Source organism: Sander lucioperca, chromosome 12, assembly GCF_008315115.2.
Source record: "Sander lucioperca isolate FBNREF2018 chromosome 12, SLUC_FBN_1.2, whole genome shotgun sequence".
In the NCBI taxonomy this organism is placed as follows: Eukaryota; Metazoa; Chordata; class Actinopteri; order Perciformes; family Percidae; genus Sander; species Sander lucioperca.
The window spans coordinates 34,501,614-34,521,405 of record NC_050184.1 but is presented as its reverse complement, the minus strand read 5'-3'; the positions used below and the strand labels follow the sequence as shown (position 1 = coordinate 34,521,405).

Sequence of the window (19,792 nt, the reverse complement as noted above, 5' to 3'; positions counted from 1 at the left end):
GCATCTTTTATATCCCACATAGGCCTACATAAAAAAAATTGTAAACGCGTTGCATTTACAAAAAAGTTTTTAATGACCTACAAATGGCGGAACATTTTTTGTCCCTTTAACACAATACCAAATGTACAGCAGTTAATGCAGAGTTAGTCAACAGTAAAAATAGAGACATTTCTGTAAAACCTTTGACTAGTATTAAAGCACAATGACAAAAAGGGCTTCAGATTCACAGAAAATGTCATGTCAAAGATCCCTCCTTAACTCTGCCTTCTACACTCTATATGGATCTATGACTATATGACAGAAGTTAATATCAAGATGGGTTTAGCACTTTAAAGCAAGAAAACCACAAGTCTGAACCAAAGTTGTTTCTCATTTAATATCTGGCAGGTTTTTGAATTCTTTCGCAGCTTTGGAATGCATCTATACAAAGAAGAGATGTTAAAAAAAAAAAAGAGCTTGAATTAAGTACAAAGTGTGATAATAGACGTTTTCGAACCAAACAGTTCTAGGATCTCTCTAAGAGGAAATATCTACACGGGAGCTCCCCCGAGAACTACATACCTTTAAGGGCTTTTGCATTCGCACCGCCAATAGAAACACTGAAGTGACGTAAGCCAGCCGGTCCATCTGCCTCACTCCCCCGCAGCTCCGTCCCTGGAGCAGGCTAGTTAGCTAACTCCCAGCGAAGTAACGTTAGTCTCCTAGCAGCGGGGAGTGAGGAGGAGGGACCGTTATGCTGGCCACCAGCCTGCTGTTTGGCTCTTTTTTTCTGTAACCGGTGTAGCATTAAAGTGTGGTGGAATTGCCTAGTTTGTCTAGTTAGCCAACGCTAGCTTGCTAATTGGGTCACGTTTTGAAATTCTACACTGGTTACAGAAAATGAGCCGAAAAAGTTGTCACTCATCTGACGATAGCAATGTGCTTTCTACACTGTGACAAGAGTGGATGCGGGTGAAGCATTAAGTTGTTGGATTTTACTCATTTAGTGGCTGGCTAGTGAGCTAGCCGTTAAAAATGGCGGTTCCCAGTGCTGCGTTGGCTCACATGTTCAACCGATCATTGACATACACTTGCCTCAGGACCGACCAATCACTGTACACTCACCTCACTCAAAGTTCCTCTTGTGCTGGGAGAGTACCTACTCTGAAGTAGAAGTCCCTCAAAACAGTGTTTGGGGTTATTAGATATGTGTTCTTAGAACTACGAAAAAGTTTCTTCCGGTCCGAAAACGCCTATTATTGTCCATGTGACAGAAAACACAGAAACTCCTTCACAGCGCTATCAATTGTATGTAGAAGTCCAGCAATAGGAAGGCAGCCATCTCTTCCTGCAGAGTATATGATACGGCTCAACTTCAGTTCTGTACATTCAAAGGCCATTGCTGACGGGTTTGGCGCGAGACACCAGCCGAGAAGGGTAAGGGGCAATAAACCGATGCCGTGTAGAAAATGTCATTGCATCCCCATTTGACTGGGTCTCATCAGTCCCTTGAAGACTCGCAGCTTTCCTGCACCAGTGAGATCAAAACTGTAGTCTGTAGTGACATAGGGCATCTCTCCTTCAAAGCCGGGCTGAAATTGGACACCGTAGAGACACGGTTAAAATAAGCTTTATATGTCACTTCATATGCCAAAGTGAGAAAAATGATGCGTTTGAAGTGTATTGTGTTGTGAGAGACCAGAGCGGTCTTCTGACCTGTGATGTGAGGATGCAGGAAGGCAGCGAGATCGCTCCCAAGAGGAGACAGTTGACCTTACGGAGGACGGCGGGATCTACAGGGGTCAGCAAGAAGTACAGGCCTCGCGCCATGTCGATGCCTCGAAGCACACCTGGAACACATTAGCATGTAAAACGCGCTGAAATTTGACATTTCAATTCAACAACCAAGAGCCATCACTTCAGCCCGAATGTTCTGTTCGGGGTCCCTGGAGACCCCCGGGCCCTCTTTAAACTCGAGATTGTTTTTAAATCGCCTTGATGCGTCACGATTTTGCTCATTTAATGAGAATTGCTTAAAAACATGATTTTTTAAACTGATGTTTGCTCCAGAAAACGTTTGGAGTTTGTTCATCAGAGGTCTCCCAAACCCAAACATAAGTAACACCACGATTTAGGATAACATACTCAAGAGTTTCTTTGTGAATTCAAAAAATAGATATGTATTTGTTCATAGCATAGCCTATATAAACATATAAAATGTAAAATATTTGCTCATTTGGTAAATTCACAACACTTTATGGTAACGTTGTTCACGTTATTCACAAAAAAATTATATATGCTGTGTACATAGGTTCATTTTATTATTTTTAACACATACAGCAGTGATGTTTGTGGGACCCCAAACAATGAGGAAGTGATGCCAAAGTCAATAAAAAAAAACAACAGTTAAAAAGGATCAAACTACATATATATAGTTGAGCATTCACACAAAAGCTCAGGCAGAATACGTACCGAAGCCCACACATGGGCAGATGGGAGCCTGCGACAGCAGGACTGGCCCCCCCCTGCTTGTCACTTTCTCTCCCAGGCAGCAGAGTCCCACCAGACTGGCATTGGCAGCATAAAACATGTGGTTGGGCACTACCTCGCAATGGATCACACCTAAAGATACTGCTGTGTGGGGCACCTATGGGCCAGAGGGAGCGTGGTTGGATACTTATTAGCACAGTATGTCTTAGTCGATGAATTCGTACACAAGACTGAAATGTAAAGAAGGTAAATTTGTGGTTTTACGGGGAGTTACAGGAAGGAAACTATTTCTTGGCTGGCAGCAGTGACAAGGAAAATGTACAGGTGCTGGTAGGTGATTTATTTATTTTTTAAACTGTGGACAGAGCCTTGCTCAGGCTAGCTGATGTTCCTTACTTCCGGTATTTATCTTAGCTAATCGCCTGTGGGCTCTAGAGTGCAGACATGAGAGACATCATTTAACCCTCAGCAAGAAAACAAATGACTTTTTTTTTCATGCTAGACTATTGCTAACGCTCAGCTTTCTGGTCTACAGAGAAACACTGTAAAAACAAAATTGGCTACAATGAATTCCAATTTTTTTTTTTGAAATCTGGTAACAATTTCCCAAGGTAATAATAATAAAAAAAAACCCTATGTGACTCCTATCCAGAATACAGCTGCAGCATCATGACTCTCGACGTACCTGGTAGGGGGTGAGGCTGTGCAGCGGTCTGATTGGCCCGGGGTCCGGAGACTGCAGCTGACTCAGGTAAGCCAGTAGTGACAGCTCTCGCTGCTCATTAGTGCGCTGGTGTTTCCTGTCACATAAAATGCATCCACAAAAAAAAAAAAAAAAAACTATGAAACAAGGGAAGCTTTTAATACACGTTACTGCCAACACAGGATGATGATGATGATGACACGTTGTGTACTTACGCTGTTCCTTGGCGTCCCACTCCTTGAAACTCTGATTGTACAATAAGGTGAGTGTAACTCCGGGGGGGGCTGTGGCTCTCCGTGAGCTCGTCCAGAGCGGTCTGGGCAGGCGGGTGCGTCTGGCAGCCGTGCGCCGTCCTCAGAAACTCTGGCGTGAGAGCGGGACACTGGGTGATGCCGCTGTGACCGAGCTGGACCACGTGCGAGACCGGGAAGAAGCGGATCATGTCCACCAGCACCTGGAATCCGAACCCTGTGGACAGCCACCAAGAACAAGCACACGTTCAGACGCGGTTTGCGGCGAGGACGTTTTCAAAGTTCTTCGTACTCCGCCATCGAGGGTAGCCTGCGCTGACCTTTGACCCAGCCCATGGTGTTGATAATGACGGGAGTCTCTCGGCTCGGGGAGCGTCTACGCCACAAGGATTTAAGGGATTCCAGGTAGCGTTCCAAGTCCGCCTCGCACGACGAATGACCGTAGTAGATCATGTGCTCTGGTGTGCACTGATGTGTGAAAGGAGGACCTGAAAAAGAACAACATATATCTACTAAGCCCATGTTTTTTTACAAATAGTAAAGGAATAACAAATGGGAGAAGATAAAAAAATAGATCAATAAGAATAGGAACAGTTCGATGTTTTGGGTAAAATGCTTATTTGTTTTTTTTGACTGATACCACTGTCATGTCTGTACAGTAAATATGTAACAGTCCGGCACATCAACCTGTAATCGTAAAAAGTTAAATTCACGTCAGGGCCACGTGGAATCTGCGGACGCAGAATTCCGTGCGGCCCTGCAATTAGCATTCGAATTTTCCACAGATCTTCCACAGATTAAAAAAAAATAAATAATTAAACTCAGCATGTTAACACATGTCCAGCACAAGCAAAAAAATAGCCCGCCAATTTTCATTTTGTATCACCGCTGAAAAGAATCTGCACATTGGGCCTGCTAACTAGTGAGATTTATGGGTGCTGGGAGGCGGATTTCGTTGGACAGAGAGCAAGATCTATTTTCCCTGGTTTCTCGGCAAGAAAGCGAAAAAAAAAGGCTTTTTCCCCGAAATGTTGAACCATTCCTTTAACACTTATCAATACCACTAAAAGGATGTTTAAAATACAGCATTTTAAAGACTTGAGAGTAACAAAAACTTACCCAGAAGTGGTTCTCTGACAGTCGACAAAGAAAGGCAACCAGCGGGAGTGAACTCTGTTTGACCGAGATCCCCTTCCAAATAATCTACACCCGTAGTGCTACACACACACACACACACACACACACACACACACACACACACACAAAATTGTGTTAAAAGGGATGCACTACAAGTACAAATCTAGTAGATCAAATATAAATATTACAAAATATCCGTTTGCATTAAATATATATACGGATAAGAACTTACTGATTTAGTAAGATATTGATGAGGCTGCGGATGAACGTCGACTTGCCCACATTCTTGGTACCACATACAAGGATAACTGCACAGCCATCCATGTCCCCTGTCAATGACAGACATGGGTCCAGTGAGTTGCCAGGGCAGGATCAAATGGGAAGTTTGTTTGTACAGCCATTATCAGACATGGAAGACATACCATTGCTGCCATCTGATAATGTAAATGGCATTTTTCATCAGACACAGGGGTCCGTTATGTTCAAAAGTTGAAGGATGTGAAGGAAGGAGAGTTTTTGTTCTCTCACAGGCTGCATCGGTGATGGATTTTGAAGTCTCAATCTCACCTTTGAGGGGAAGCATGCCTTTATTAGATAGCAATAGTAGACGGGGAACGAGGGAGAGAACAAATGTCCCCTTCTGGACTCAAACCGTTGCTGCTCTGTGTGTGTGTGTGTGTGTGTCTTAACCTCGAAACCGTGACGTCGCCCCACCAATTTTAGATAACGCATTCTGCTGCCTGTTTTGTAATGTCTGGCAGAACACACACATGAATTGGTAAAATGTTACATTAGTACTTCTAATTGCTCGCATGCTTTCTGAAAAATGCATCCCAGTGATCTCAAATCAGGTGGACCAGACACTTGTAATTTCTCCCTGTGCATTTAAACACGTTTGCAGACGTGAGAGCGACATGTGAAATCGCCACAACATTTACTTAACGAGGTGCGTGTCAAAAAAGGAGCTTACCTCTACAGGCGCTGACGACCACGTTAAGAGCCTCTCTGTAGGTGTTTGACATCTTCAGGCCGTCGACGGCTCTGGCCAGGGGAATCACACCCAGACCGTTGAGGGGAGTGTCAAGAACAGCTGACATCAGTTCACTCTGCAAACAAGCGGGGGGGGGGGGGGGTGGGGGAAGCTTCGGTTATAACTTTTCAAAAATGACCCAAACATGGGGCGCCTGTACTACGGCTCAGTCCTTACTGCAGCGGCCCGGGGTTCGAGTCCGACCCTCTGCCCTTTGCTGCATGTCATTCCTCCTCTCTCTCTCCTCTTTCCTGTCTTCAGCAGTCTTATCAAATAAGAGCCAACAATGCACAAAAATAACCTAAAGAAAACAATTACCTACACAGTAACCTATACATGACTTCTGCTCCTGCTCTCTCCTGATTCCACCTCTATTCCAAATTCAGTGTGCTTTCATTTCTTGTGATTAGGTGAATATTGACGGTAACTCAATCAACCCACCACCGGGGGGCTGAACAATTCACTGCAATCTGTGAAGCTCGACAGAAACCGCGTCAGAGGCGTCTCCATGGGCTCCAGTAGGATGATGGACGAGTTTGACGTAATCCGTTTTAGCAACTTTTTCCGTGATGCTGCAAGAAAAAAAAAAAAAAAAAACGAACATTCAAAAGGGGTTAAAGGACAAAGAAAAAAAGTGCAGTCCATGGCAGAATTTGTTTTTCTAACACGCAGCTCAGTATTGGGTCACCAAATAAAAACTACTAGCCTAAAATATGCTAAAACGAATGCACAATGAGAACATTCCTCTCTTATAACATGGCAGCATAGCATGCTACTGCGTTTATACCTGCTGACAGGTACTTGCGGAGGATGGGTGCAGCCTCCGATCGGTCATCTCTGGAGTGATCGCAGCTTTCCTGTGCTCTAATGGTCAGTGGACAATGTGAGGCTGGGGAGAAGAGGGGATAGGACTGCTGGCCCTCTTCAATAGTGAACCCCATCACTTCTACCCGACCATACAGACAGGTCAAGAAGCACTTCCCACGGAAACACAGGGTCTGCAGGAGAGTGAATGTAATTCTCAGTCAAATAAATGGATAAAAAAAAAACATCCTAATTGTTGCCAGATCTTTACCAAAATATCCAGACGAATACCTGATCCTTCTGCATACTTTCAGCTACACAAACCATTCAATGACAAAATGTTCAGCTTTATAAAAAGGACACGTGTGCTATATTTGACTCTTTTCTAATCAACATTTTACTGTTGATCATTATGATTTATTTAATTCTATTTGATTAACATTTTACTATATTTAACATTCTGAGTTTTGTCAATCACTTGTTTTAAAAAGTGCTATATATATATATAAATAACTTCTTTCAAGGTGTTAGTATTTCCTCAAACCTGTAGCTAACTTAATTACCGTAATTAACTCGTAACTTAAAAAGGTTCCAGAAAGACTACAATGATGACTTTTTTTTTTTTTTTTTTTAATAACCCTAACATTGTACATTTTTTATCCTGACACCATGCATAAGGGCTCCTGCACACTGGCTGCGTGGCATGAGCGTGGCGTTTCTGTTGCGTGGCGGCTGCGTGGCGTTTTTTATGTCTTTTCACAGCAGAAACGTGTCTGATGCAGCGCTGCTGCTAGCCTTGTCTGTACACAAAGGTGTACACATATGTACACATGTATGTTTCCCGTTGATAAAATGAAATAATAGCGTGTTCTTCAACTTTATTTTGTCAATATTCTTGTGTTTGTACATTTGTTTGCACGTTTTATATATATATATATATATATATATATATAAAAAAATTCCCTTTCCTGAGATAATAAAGTCCATGTTATTGTTTTATCAGAATCCAATTGAAATACAATGTATACTGACTTGATTGCAGCAAAGACAACGTCGGCAGTATTGACGGCAAAATAGGCTACAGAGTATTTCGTTCTGTATTGACAGGTGCAATATTTGAAGGTCGATAATTATTTATTATTGTTTTTTTAAATTACATTTAGATCTCCATTTATGTCAAAACCTAGAGACTTTCAAGCATCAAAATGTCATTTATTAAATGTATTTGTGTCAAAATGACATACAAACATCTTTTCGTATTCTATTTTGCCTGGAAACGCTTCCAACACTCATGCGTGTCGCGTGAAAAATAGGCGTCGGTCCTATTTCTAGCATGCACGCGTTTTCGGTGAGACGTGCTTATCACGCAGGCAGTGTGGAAGCTCTAACCTGTTAACATGGGAGCCGAAATAAAAACAGACACGCCACGCAGGGAGTGTGCAGGAGTCAGACAAAGTTTAAAGTCTGGCAAGTGGCAACAATTTTTGACCAAAATATCCTGAAGCATACCTGATCCTTCTCCATTACAAGTACTGCATGGTTTTGTCGATCATCTCTCTCTGCGCAGTTATGGAGAGCCTCTCCCTCCAGTCTACTTGGGCTTACATCTTGCTTGTCCCCTGAGGTCTCCAAACAGTTCCCATTAATGGACTGGGAATACTCCTTCCAGTCCACCGAGTCATTTGACCCGTTGTCCATTGTAAACGCTGAACTTCCATTAGCCTGAGTGGGAGATTTCTTAAATGCAGGCTGATGGGTGTTTTTCTTGGAGTCGGAGACAGGCTTTGCCTTGCTCTTCAATCTCTTGACGGTGGGCTGTTTCTTCACAGACGCCTGGTGCTCCTTCGCCATCCTGGCCATGACAGGACTGGAGTTGAGCTCTGAGGAACTGATGGGAGGCCGGGACCGTTTGCCCCTCACGTCCTTCCATTTCTGAGATTTAGCGTGGCCCTTAACCTGTGCGGGTTTCACCTTCATGATTCTGAACAGCAGTTATTCATGTGGGAACCGACAAAAAACAAAAAGGGGGGAGCCTGCGAAGACAGAGGCAAGAAAATTAGTATCTGAAAGGCCTGGTGTCTCTGTGAACAACAAATAGCAATAAATTACCATAAACTAATTAATTCAGTGATAACCAGTTCTGGAAGAAGTTTTAAAAAAAAAGGTAGCAATTTCAGTGCAGCAAAAAAATAGTCCTGCATTCAAAACTTAAGCAAAAGTACAGAATCATATTTATATATTGTTGGATTATAATTATTTATGTAGTAATGCGTACATCATTTTAATTACTTTAAATACTGCTGCAGAGTGAATTGCTTCCAGGAATCAATAATGAATCAAAATAATCAAAACTTGACAAAATAATCAAACTTAATGTGTTCATCACGTCATGTTACAGCTGGTAAATGTGAAGCTAATTTAACAACTTTATATACTGCTGGTTAACTAAATGTTAATCTATAATAATTAGGGGTGCATGATTCAGAAAATGTCACGATTCAATATCAATTTTTAGGCTCAAGATTCCATTCAAAAGATTTTCGATTCAAAAACGATTCGATAAAAAAAAATGATTCACAGTATGTAAATGTAGTTACTTTTCCCATGTGATTGCAGTAGACATACATACAATATTTTTTTTTTTTTTCAATTTTTAATCGGTAGAGCTTGAATCGCAATACGAATGTGAATCGATTTTTTTGTACACCCCTAACAATAATGTATTAGTTGATGAATATTTAGTATTACTGATTTGAATCTACTAGCTAAATAGCCTTACTAAAGTATAAGAAAACATTGTAGTGGAGTAGAAAGTAGTATGAAATGGGAATACATAGGTAGAAGTAACCCAAAATTGTTCTTAAGTACAGTACTTATGTTAATGTACTTGGTTACTTTCCACCACTGGTAATACAGTGACTAATGTGTTTTTAAAACACATTAGTCAATTTGATAGCAGTTGAAAGCTAAGCTAACCATGCTTAGACGTAAAACGAGCTAAGTGTATATGCTTCTCATAATGTACGTTAGTTTCTCAACATGTGAGGCTGAGTAATTAATAAATGAATACGTTTCTACCCTACAAAGAGAAACCAGGTGTCAGACAACAATGCATTTTAAAATAACGTCACATATCCATCCATGCACCTAACGTTATCAAAGCCCTAAAAGAACTGACAGCTATGCTAACTGATAGCTAATACTGTTGCATTCAGATGGAGAAAACTTACCCCCGCTTGTGGAAAACAACAACGCGGAACTGTAGAGATAACTCTTAATTGTGTTATTAAATGGATAGCGTTAATAATTGGTAAAGTGAAGCCAATGAGCTGGTTAACTGTAACCACAGCAGTGCTAACAAGCTAGCGTACATGTGTGAGCCACAAACAGACGCCGCATCTAGATGGTTGACTATGGTTTAACCCGGAGTTTAATTATTTACGTTTAAGGTATTAAGCAAAACTATTGCTCTTTATTTAGCGTGCTCACACACAAATACAAATTAACAAAAAGTACTGTAGCCACATTTAATAATTATATTTGTAGATATTCTATTGTCACTGGTGGGCATGTTGATGTTTAATAATGGACAACAAGCATTTTTCCCGGAGTTCGGTCGCGCAAATAGCGTCACATCCTCTTCCTTTTGCGTTTTTTAGGGGCCTACAAGAAACGAAAACAAGGTGCACGTAGCGGCTTTGCTACATTTTCATCCTATTTACAGTACAACCGAAGCGGGTGCAGCTTCTCAACAATTAAACAGATAAATTACCAGTTTCATCGATACTGCAGATGTGAGTCTCGTACAGCTGTCGGGTGTGTACCATGCTAAGGGAGCGTCTTAAAAATATGTGCTAGGAAATAAACGTCGAAGTGCGTAGGTAACTAGGGGTTTGCAATAATTTTAAGAAAAACTGTTTCAACCAGTAGAATTATGATAACTCCAGCAAAAATATACTAGAAAGTGTTTAGACTTTTAATAATATAATATATTTAATGTGGTAGCGATCATTGACACACATGCAATTCAGTTAGCTACATTTTGAAGAAGTATGGATGACTTAACCTAATCCAAGTGATATCGAGCTTTCCTAAATGTTCAACATTAATTCCAAATGTCCATTTTTCTGATATTCTGTGTTTCATATTATTATGTTGTCATGTTAAATATCTATAACAACAATGTACAACATACATCCTCACTGCAACTATTTTGATAATTGTTAACCACTTCAGTATTTTTTCCAATCAAAAAAAAAGAAATACATTTTGTTTACATATAAGCTTGTTAGAGCATTTTCTGCTTTTCTTTGACATTTTGGGGTTTTGAACTGATGGTAAGCTAAAACAAGGAATTTGAAGATCCCCCCCCCTGGGGCTCTGGGAAATCTATAATTTTTCACTATTTTATAGACAAATTGATTAATTGAGAGAATAAATGATGAAAAAACAATCCCAGGTCTATATACACCGTCAAACTGTTACTATAAACTATGTATTAGAGGTTACAAATAGTACATCTGTGCCTGGGAGTGCAAAGAGTTGTGGAATAAATTGTATGGGTATCTCTTGCAGTGAAAGCGGAGGGATGCCTGCAGCAGAGAGCAACCATGCCCAGCGTGTACTGTCCTCCCTGAACCAGCAGAGGGCAGTAGGGAGGTTTTGTGATGCAGTGTTGAATGTGAGAGGCGGCGTGGTCTACCTGGCCCATCGCAGCATCCTCGCCTGTTTCAGTGAACTGTTCCAGCAGTCCAACATGCCCGCGGCACCATGCATCGAGATCTGCCTGGAGGAGTGCCCCAGCGACGGCCTGGAGCTGCTCCTGAACTTTGTCTACACAGGAGAGCTGAAGTTGGACCCTGAAAACCTGGACAAGGTGCAGCATGCAGCAACCAGCCTGTGTGTACCAGAGGCACTCACACTCTGTCAGCAGTTCAAGGACACATCTGTGGATCCTACGCCTTTGAAGCGCAAAAGAGGCAGACCTAGGAAGTCCACATCAGATACGACCCCTCATTGTTCAGTCAAAGAAGAGAACTTGGTCACAATAACAAAAGACGAGCCCAGCTTTGACACCGCTCTAACCCATTTTAGCATGGCTGCCACTACCACTACCACTACCACCACACGCTCTGGCCGTGTAGTGAAGGGCCCCAGGCGACTGGTGACTGATGAAAGCCCCGACACTGATTTAACAGTCCCTGAAAAAGCCGGCAAGAAGGCTCCACTTATTCCCACAGAGAGAGAAAGTGATGATGTTGTTGTGGAGAACCCAAACCTAGATCAGCCGACTGGTGAAAACGAGGTAAATACATGAGTATTGATTGGACATTTGCTAATTATGATAGTGATTACAGACAGACGGACGGACGAACAGACAGATTTTATTGACCCCAAACTGGAAAATATGTTTGGAAAATCTGTGAAATTTCTGTGCTACAGCAGCAAATATAAGGCACACAGCACACATACAGAATAAACAAGATATAATAAATAGAATAAAATACAAGAACACCTACTCAAAAAAATACACAGGAAAGAATGTACAATGTATTTACAAGTGGCAAATAAAGAATGTATATTGTACTGTATCTGGTTGGACTTGCAGGTTGACATTAATGACAACGGTGTTAGCCAGGCAATGGAGGAAGAAGAAGAGGAAGATGACGTGGGGGATTTTGAGAGGATGACTGAAGAAGACACCGATGAGGAGTATATACCCGTTGAAGAGCCCAGTTCCTTGTCCCCGTCCACGTCAACGGCACGGAGGCGCAAAGCCCAGAGTAAAACGGACAGAAAGGAGAATGGCGAGGCTGTGGAAGAAGACTCCAAGAAGGACTCGGTGCAGTGTCCCAGCTGTGACAAATCCTTCAAGAGCAAATACTACCTCAAAGTCCACAACAGGTACATACGACTGCAGTATTTTACTTCAAATTACTGTTGAAAGAATAGCCAGTATATGTGCCTCCAAGCTTAAGTTATCGTTTATCCCAACCTCTCTCAAGCCGCTGATCTCCAGTAGTAAATCTTAGCACAACAGAGAGAAGAGCAATAAATACACCAGCACCTCACACATTAATACTTCACTTTATTAATATGTCACTTTCTAAGATGGCATATTTTCTGTGGAAGAAGAATTCAGATCCTTTTCTTAAGTAAAAGTACTAGGGGTGTACGATTCAGAAAATGTCACGATTCGATTCCGATTTTTAGGCTCACGAATCAATTCAATATCGATTTTCGATTCAAAAACGATTCTATATATATATATATATATATATATATATATATCTTAGACATCCCTTAGTACATTCATGTGGGTTTTTTATTTAGTTTATTTAGTATCCATATTATTCATGTGGATTTGTTTGTTATTTTAACATCCTGTTTATGATGTATGTGTATGTTGTGTGTGATGTCTTTAAGCTACTGGGACCTTAAATTTCCCCTTGGGGATCAATAAAGTATCTATCTGTCTATCATGTGATTGCAGGAGACATACAATAAAAAAAATTTTTTTTAAATATGAATAGATTTTTGGAATTCTATGACTCGATTTTGAATCGGTAGAGCTCGAATCGCGATTCGAATATGAATCGATTTTTTTGCACACACTGTAAAAATACTCTGCTACAAGTAAAAGTCCTGCATTGAAAGCGTTACTTAAGTAAAAGTATGTAAGTATCATCATGAAAATGTACTTAAAGTATTAAAAGTAGAAGTACTCAATGCCGAAAAATCCTCACATTTTAGAGACTGGAAACGTTATATTGTTGGGTAGTTTAAATTAATATCAAACATATTTTATAAATTACTGTTTTGTGTGCGAAAATCCTAATTTGTAAAGTAACTAAAGCTGTCAGATGACTGTAGTGGAGAAGAAGTAGAAAGTGGCATGAAAAGAAAAGCCTCAAGCACCTCCAATTTGTACTTCAGTATAGTACTTGAGAGTAAATGTACTTAGTTACATCCCACCACTGCCTTCCTTCATGTCCTAAGATGTTTTGTTGATCTTATGTTGATTTCATGTCGATTTTAGAATGGTTTCTCTGTGACATGTTTGTGTTGTGAAGCAACAGATTGAAGCACTATGCCCAAGACAAATTTCCCCCTCGGGGACAATGAAGTGTATTCTATCTATATATCTATCTATTATTCATAGGCGGCATACAGGCGAGAGACCCTTTGGTTGCCTTAAATGTGGGAAGAGGTACTTCAGGAAGGAGAATCTTTTGCTACATGAGATCAGAGACTGTGCTAAAGTACAGGTGAGTAGCTCTAAATCTGTCTTCTCTATCATGTCAGATCCACGAAAGTGTAACGTCGCTGTTTTTGCTGTGTTACAATTACAGATGTACACCTGCGTGACATGCTCCTCAACATTTAAAGGAAAAGAAGAGCTACGGTTGCACGTCGTCTCCCACACAGGAAACATGCCCCACAAGGTACAGCCTAACAAACACAGGACAAATATGGCACACCATTAATCCTATTCAGATTTGAATTGATCTTCATTGACGTGGTTTGTCGTTTTCTTTTTTCGTTTCAGTGTTCAACGTGTCCTGAACAGTTTATGCACAAGAAAAACTTGACAATTCACATGATGAAGGTCCATGGTTATCCCAAACCACACGCAGTAAGTTTTTCTAAATCGTCTTTCGATGAGACTTTGGGCCCTATTTTAATGATCTAAGCACATGGCATGAAGCGAATAGCGCAGGTATGTTTAGGGCGTGTCCGAATCCACTTTTGCTAGTTTGATGGCGGAAAAAAAGGGTCGGCGCGCCGGGCGCATGGTTCAAAAGGGTTGTATTTAGTGTCTTAATTAGTTCATAGGTGTTTTGGCCGTAACATGCAATAAACCAATCAGAGTGTCATCTCCCATTCCCTTTAAAAGCCAGGTGCGTTTGTACCTTGGCGCATTGCTGTTATGATGGTGGATTTGCACCGTAATATTTTTATTATCTTCTGCATGTTTGTGTGCTGCTGCGCGTCCCTGTGTGTGTAACAAGCAGAGTGTGCACGAGCCTAGGCGTATTTGACTAATTTGCTGTTAAAATAACAATAAAATGCTGCTTTATTGACTTTAGACCAGGTTTTTGTTGGTCAATGGCGCGATCACTTTCCGCTGCCTCAAGATAGCAATACGCCACGAATTCACCTGAACACACCTCCCTGTAAGACCAGCACACCCACGGGCGCACAGATGGGCGCAGGTGCATTTGCTATTTAAACGACGTGGGCGCTGGACGGGAAATTGACAACTGCGTCGGTCTTAAACTAGCAAAGACACTTGCGTACACTTTTGCGCCGGGTGCAAGATAGGGCCCTTAGACTTTATGGTGATGTAACGACAGTAAATAGGGATCTTATGGTTTGAATTGTGTTGCAGAACTTTAGATTTTACACAGTTGCCCTTATATTTTCATTAAAAGTCACATTTGAACCCAAGGCATAAGCCGGTAGTTTGGATTCTGTTTCAAACAACGTTTCACTTTTTAGTGTCCCCAGTGCCCCAAAACCTTTCTAACTCGGACGGAGCTGCGTGTGCACGAAGCAGCCAAACACCGTGGTGAGAAGCCGTTTGTGTGCGAGGAGTGTGGCCATCGAGCGTCTAGTCGAAACGGCCTGCAGATGCATATCAAAGCCATTCACAGGTAGAGGTTAAGAGATGGTCTTTTTTCTCTTACACAACTTGTTCCATCACAACAGAGCTCAACAGTGACCCCCCCACACACTTCAATATCTCCATTGATGTTTCACTAAATGCTTATATATAAAGAGTTTAAAGTCTGGAGCCAAGCCAACCAGCTACGAGATGAACGGGGACCATAAAACATTTGATTCGGCGCAAAAAAAAAAAAAAAAAAACATTTTGAAAATGGATTTAAAAAGGCAAACGTGCAAGACTGTGTACAGAAATGATCACAGACTTCAATGGTAGAAGCTCGCTCTAGCCGTTAGCTGGTGCGGTAAACATTTCCATGGTAACCGCAAGTTCCACCAATCAGAGATGTCGCTGTAACGCTTAGGATTGTGTGTCGTGTCGTTTTTCTCCATGAAATGGCAAATAAAACCTGTTTTTCTTAAAACAAGGTTGACTTCATAGCTTCTACAGGAGCAGAAAGGTCTGTTTAACAACCTCGTAGCTCGTGGTCAGTCTACCTTAGACGGTTTAGACCAGCGGTTCTCAAACTTTTCTCAATAATGTACCCCATTTGAATTGTGTTTTTAAACCAAGTACTCCCTGACCAGCGATAGATTGACCAAACAACGGCCATGCAACTGAAAAACATTTAAATGCTAATGAAAAAAGGCAACAAAAACTTTTTAAAAACGTAAAAATTTGGAAAAAGTCGGTAGAAAGAAGGAAGTAAGGCAAGAATAGGTGGAAAATAGATTCAAAAACTTAGAAAACGGCGACAAAAACTTTGTAAAAAGCGGAAAAAAACACAATAGAAAGAAGGAAGACAAACTTTGAAAAAAGTGACAAAAACCTTGAAAAAGGCTGAATTGTTTTTTGAAAAAAACGACAAAAACTTCGACAAACTTGAAGAAGAATAAGAAGACAGAAGACAAAAGGAAGGAAGGAAGGCAAGAACAGGTCGAAAATAGTGACAAAAACTTAAAAAAGTGACAAACTTAAAAAAAACAGCGACAAAAACTTGGAAAAAAACGTTCACGTACCCCCTGCAGTCCTCCAAAGTACCCCTTGGGGTACACGTACCCCCATTTGAGAAACACTGGTTTAGACATAATGGCTGATAATCCAAATCCTTATGGAAAAAAAATCGATGGGATTTTTAACTCCGGAACCACACTGTTGAGCTCTATATAACAACTCTATAAAATCTGCCTTCTAAAATAATATGAGTACCTGTAAATGTGGAGATACATTTCTTTTTATAAAAACTGTGATAGAATTTGTGCAGATTGTTTGTTTTTGTTCTGCTTTACAGAAATGAGCGCCCTTTTGTATGTAACTTATGTGGCCACGCATTCTCCCAGAAGAACAACCTAAACATGCATCTGCGTATACACAGCGGTGAGAGGCCATACCAGTGTCATCTCTGCGGCAAAACCTTCAGGACGCAAGGTAAAGGCCGTCGTCCCCGGTCTGCTGCCGCCTTCATCGCTGCCAACGCAACTCTGTTGAATAGATTAGATCAGACACAGCTCACGGAGGCGGTGCCCTAACACCTAATGCTGCAATTTGAGTCAAAATTCAATGTCACTCCTTCTCTCATACCTCAGTCCAATCAGAACACACTGACACGACACATATTTTTTAGATTCAGCCAAAAAAATGTGAACATCAACAACTTCTCAGTCCCTCCCCCCCTTTCGGCTAAAGCCCAAAACCGTCTCCTAAGTCCCTCCCCCCACAAGGGAGAATGAATACGTGTACATGAGCAGTGATTGACACACACAGTTAGACACCCCCCCTGGCCCTGATTGGTGCATCTGAACAGGGAGCTGTGGATTTTTGTAAATCTCACTACAGGCTGTAGGTGGTGCCAGAGGAGCTAGATTATTTTTTAAATGACCTGCTTCATGTAGTTCTACTGGAACATAGGGTCAGTTTCAGCAAATATGACAGAAAGTTAGTTTTATAAGTCTTACCTACTGCACCTTTAACTGAGAATCATCACATTTTTAAGTTTTCTTCAGTATTTAAGTAATCCGGTGATAGTTGTCCGTACATCCATGGGTGCATTGCAAACAAGAATAGGTAATAGTTAATTTGGCATATTTTTAATGGTGCCAATTAAGCAGGCTTAAATTGGGGCCCACGGTGTAACTCACTGAATCCATTATACTTCCCGTTTACATCCACGGCATTATGTCAATTGTACTTTTCAAAATTTTTAGAGCACGATTGTCCTCCAATTACAAGTAAGAGTGTAATGATAAGAGTGACAAAATCCATTAACATTAACTTAAAAAAAAAGAAAGAATGAAGTTTCAGAATGTGAGGGAGTCGGGGAGGGCGCAGTGTTAGACTTTAAAAACCTCTGGATTAGACTAATAGATAGATTAACCCTTTGAGCAGCCGGATCAATTCTCCAACACAAACTGTTTCTCACTCCAAAAGATATTATGTGATTACTTTATATTAAGATATTAAATGAATCACTGTCTTTTTTTTTTAATACCAGCCAGTCTAGATAAACACCACCGGACACACACCGGCGAGCGTCCGTTTGGCTGCGACGTTTGCGAGCAGCGCTTCACGGAGAAAGGCGCCCTCGTCCGCCATAAGGCCAGCAAGCACGAGGAGGGCCGCCCCCACTCATGCCACATATGTGGGAAAACCTTCAAAGGTAAGACGTACCGCGCTGGTTACACAATGATGCCCGACGAGCATGGAGTTCAGGACTCGCTAATGTGATTCTTCTTGTTTTGTTTTTTTTTTGCCTCCGTCAGCGAGGGAGCAACTTCGCGTTCACCTGCGTCGCCATAAGGGCATGAGGAAGTTCGAGTGTATAGACTGCGGCTACAAGTTCACTCGACAGGTAGGCCCACTGGGAAGACTGCAATCAGTTACACTGTAGGTTCATCTGCCTGTTTCTTTTTGGATTGACTGATTTAGCTCTATAAAAGTATATTGTAGCCGCTCCCTCTCACCCCGGACACAAACTGTTAGAACCCCTCCCTTCTGGCAGGAGGCTTCAAAACCTCATGCCACAAAAACTGTTTTTTCCCCTCTGCAGTCAGCCTCACCAACAAGGCCTGACAGTTGCAAAAAAAGTGTATGTCTGTCTAGATAAAAGAAGATCCCCCTACTCCTTAACTAACTCACTGCTTCTATGCCTTTGGTAAAAGAAGTTCTTTTTAGAACAGAAGCTGTGCAGACCTAACCACATTTTCACTAATAATTGTATTTACTTCTACTGAATTTACTAATTCAGGCATACATGGGTAGGGATGTAACGGTATGAAATTTTAACCTCACGGTTATAGTGACCAAAATGATCACTGTTTTCTGTATTATCGTGGTATTTTTAAAAGTGTGTTCAATATGTTCAGAAAGCACTGATAGGCCTACCCAAGCTGAAATAGTTACAAAAGTGTAACAGTGTTTATTATATTACAAAATAAATAGGCAAAACCTTATCAAAAGTGCAACTTTTAACATCAAAGGAACAAGGGTTCAGCATGTAAACAGCTTATTTGCTACGCAGTGCGCCTGCGCGGCAACTTCAGGAGACTCGGATGAAGCTGGGAAGGATTAAACACACGGTTTCCACACCGTGGTAATCCATAATGATATTTGAAATGAAAATGGTAATTGTTATCGTCAACTTTTTTATCGTGGTTTACCGTTACACCGGTAATCGTTACATCCCTAATGGGTATCCCTGCATTTATATTACTGTTAGACAGTTGGAACATTTTAATTTGTGAATCTTATTTAGTTAAGTTATGTGACTGTTTCTTTTAAGTTGGTCTCTTTTACTTTCTAACCAAACCTAAACTTTTTTTAAGGCTTTTTTTGGTTCGTCCAACAGTCCAAAACCAAAAAATATTAAGTTTCCATTCACAAAGACAAAGAAAAGCACCAAATCATCATATTTGTTGAAAAAGTACAATTATTTGAATTACCAAAATCGTAGACTATTAATTCTACTATTTTGACTAATCAATTGACTCACTTTGTCCCTCGCATCTCCACACGCTCCCTCTTCCAGGCACACCTGCGTCGGCACATTCAAATCCACAAACGCACCGAGAACTACAACCCCCGGCAGAGGAAACTGAGGAACGTGATAGTGCAGGTCGTGGACATAAGTCCTGGTGAGAACGGAGGGACGAAGGAAGTGGAGGAGTCGCTGGTGGCCGAGGACACATACTTCGTCCCGGAGACTGCCGACGTCCAGGACTCTAACACTAACCCACAGGCCAACGCGGGGACAGGCCTCAGGTCTAGTTGCACGGTGAGGGGGGTGACCAAGTCGAGCGCCGCGGTGATGGAGGAGGTGGTGTCAAACCAGAACCCGGGATACGTGGAGGCGGCGGAAGAGAGTTTCTCTGTGCCACAAGACTTGCCGCAAACGCAGCTGGTCACTGAGGCGTACGAGTCCACGGTGGTTACGGAGGGAATGGTTGGGAATCTATCTCAGAGTAAGACCTGAGGACTGAAAGACCAGAGACTGTGTGCAGTGAGTTAAAGTTACTGTGAAGACCACTTCCTTAATGAGAAGGACTTAAAGGGTAACTACCGTTTCTTTCAACCTGGACCCTATTTTCCTACGTTTTTGTGTCTAAGTGACTGATGGCAACAGCAATCTTTGACACTGGTCCAGTATTAAGCAAGATCGCGAAACAAGCTACAATGTAAGTTAATAGGGCAATTGTCCAGCTTGTATTTACCTTCACAAAAGTGCTTGCTTTGCC

General features: G+C 41.5%; 2 protein-coding genes across 3 annotated transcripts; one reads left to right on the top strand and one right to left on the bottom strand.

The window, feature by feature from the left end:
• Positions 1–49: 49 nt before the first annotated feature.
• Positions 50–10,406, bottom strand: nol9 (nucleolar protein 9). Of its 2 annotated transcripts, none has more exons than XM_031290546.2 (13): positions 10,167–10,406; positions 7,904–8,427; positions 6,378–6,588; positions 6,032–6,162; positions 5,531–5,666; positions 4,793–4,889; positions 4,543–4,640; positions 3,744–3,911; positions 3,388–3,640; positions 3,155–3,269; positions 2,452–2,626; positions 1,696–1,829; positions 50–1,571 (listed from the first exon to the last, which is right to left on the bottom strand). In XM_031290546.2, exons 2-13 carry the CDS (start codon positions 8,369–8,371, stop codon positions 1,452–1,454), a joined length of 2,106 nt encoding a protein of 701 aa, XP_031146406.1. In that variant the 5' UTR covers positions 8,372–8,427; positions 10,167–10,406; the 3' UTR covers positions 50–1,451. The 2 variants fall into 2 exon arrangements, with proteins under 2 accessions (XP_031146406.1, XP_031146405.1); XM_031290545.2 differs by lacking the exon at positions 10,167–10,406 and adding an exon at positions 9,625–10,014.
• zbtb48 (zinc finger and BTB domain containing 48) lies at positions 10,042–19,704 on the top strand. Its single transcript, XM_036008037.1, has 11 exons — positions 10,042–10,220; positions 10,963–11,703; positions 11,992–12,298; positions 13,557–13,662; positions 13,747–13,839; positions 13,944–14,030; positions 14,897–15,051; positions 16,354–16,490; positions 17,554–17,718; positions 17,822–17,910; positions 19,087–19,704. The coding sequence occupies exons 2-11, from the start codon at positions 10,983–10,985 to the stop codon at positions 19,528–19,530; spliced, it is 2,304 nt and encodes a 767-aa protein (XP_035863930.1). The 5' UTR covers positions 10,042–10,220; positions 10,963–10,982; the 3' UTR covers positions 19,531–19,704.
• Positions 19,705–19,792: the final 88 nt, after the last annotated feature.

Excerpts from the sequence above, each read along its gene's own strand:
- nol9 (XM_031290546.2), bottom strand. The coding sequence starts at position 8,371 with ATGAAGGTGAAACCCGCACAGGTTAAGGGCCACGCTAAATCTCAGAAA. Across the intron at positions 5,667-6,031 it reads AATTGTTCAGCCCCCCGGTG|AGTGAACTGATGTCAGCTGT; the intron begins GTGGGTTGATTG and ends GCTTGTTTGCAG. Across the intron at positions 3,912-4,542 it reads TGTCAGAGAACCACTTCTGG|GTCCTCCTTTCACACATCAG; the intron begins GTAAGTTTTTGT and ends GTTCTTTTTCAG.
- zbtb48 (XM_036008037.1), top strand. The coding sequence starts at position 10,983 with ATGCCTGCAGCAGAGAGCAACCATGCCCAGCGTGTACTGTCCTCCCTG. Across the intron at positions 13,840-13,943 it reads CAGGAAACATGCCCCACAAG|TGTTCAACGTGTCCTGAACA; the intron begins GTACAGCCTAAC and ends TTTTCGTTTCAG. Across the intron at positions 17,719-17,821 it reads ATGTGGGAAAACCTTCAAAG|CGAGGGAGCAACTTCGCGTT; the intron begins GTAAGACGTACC and ends TGCCTCCGTCAG.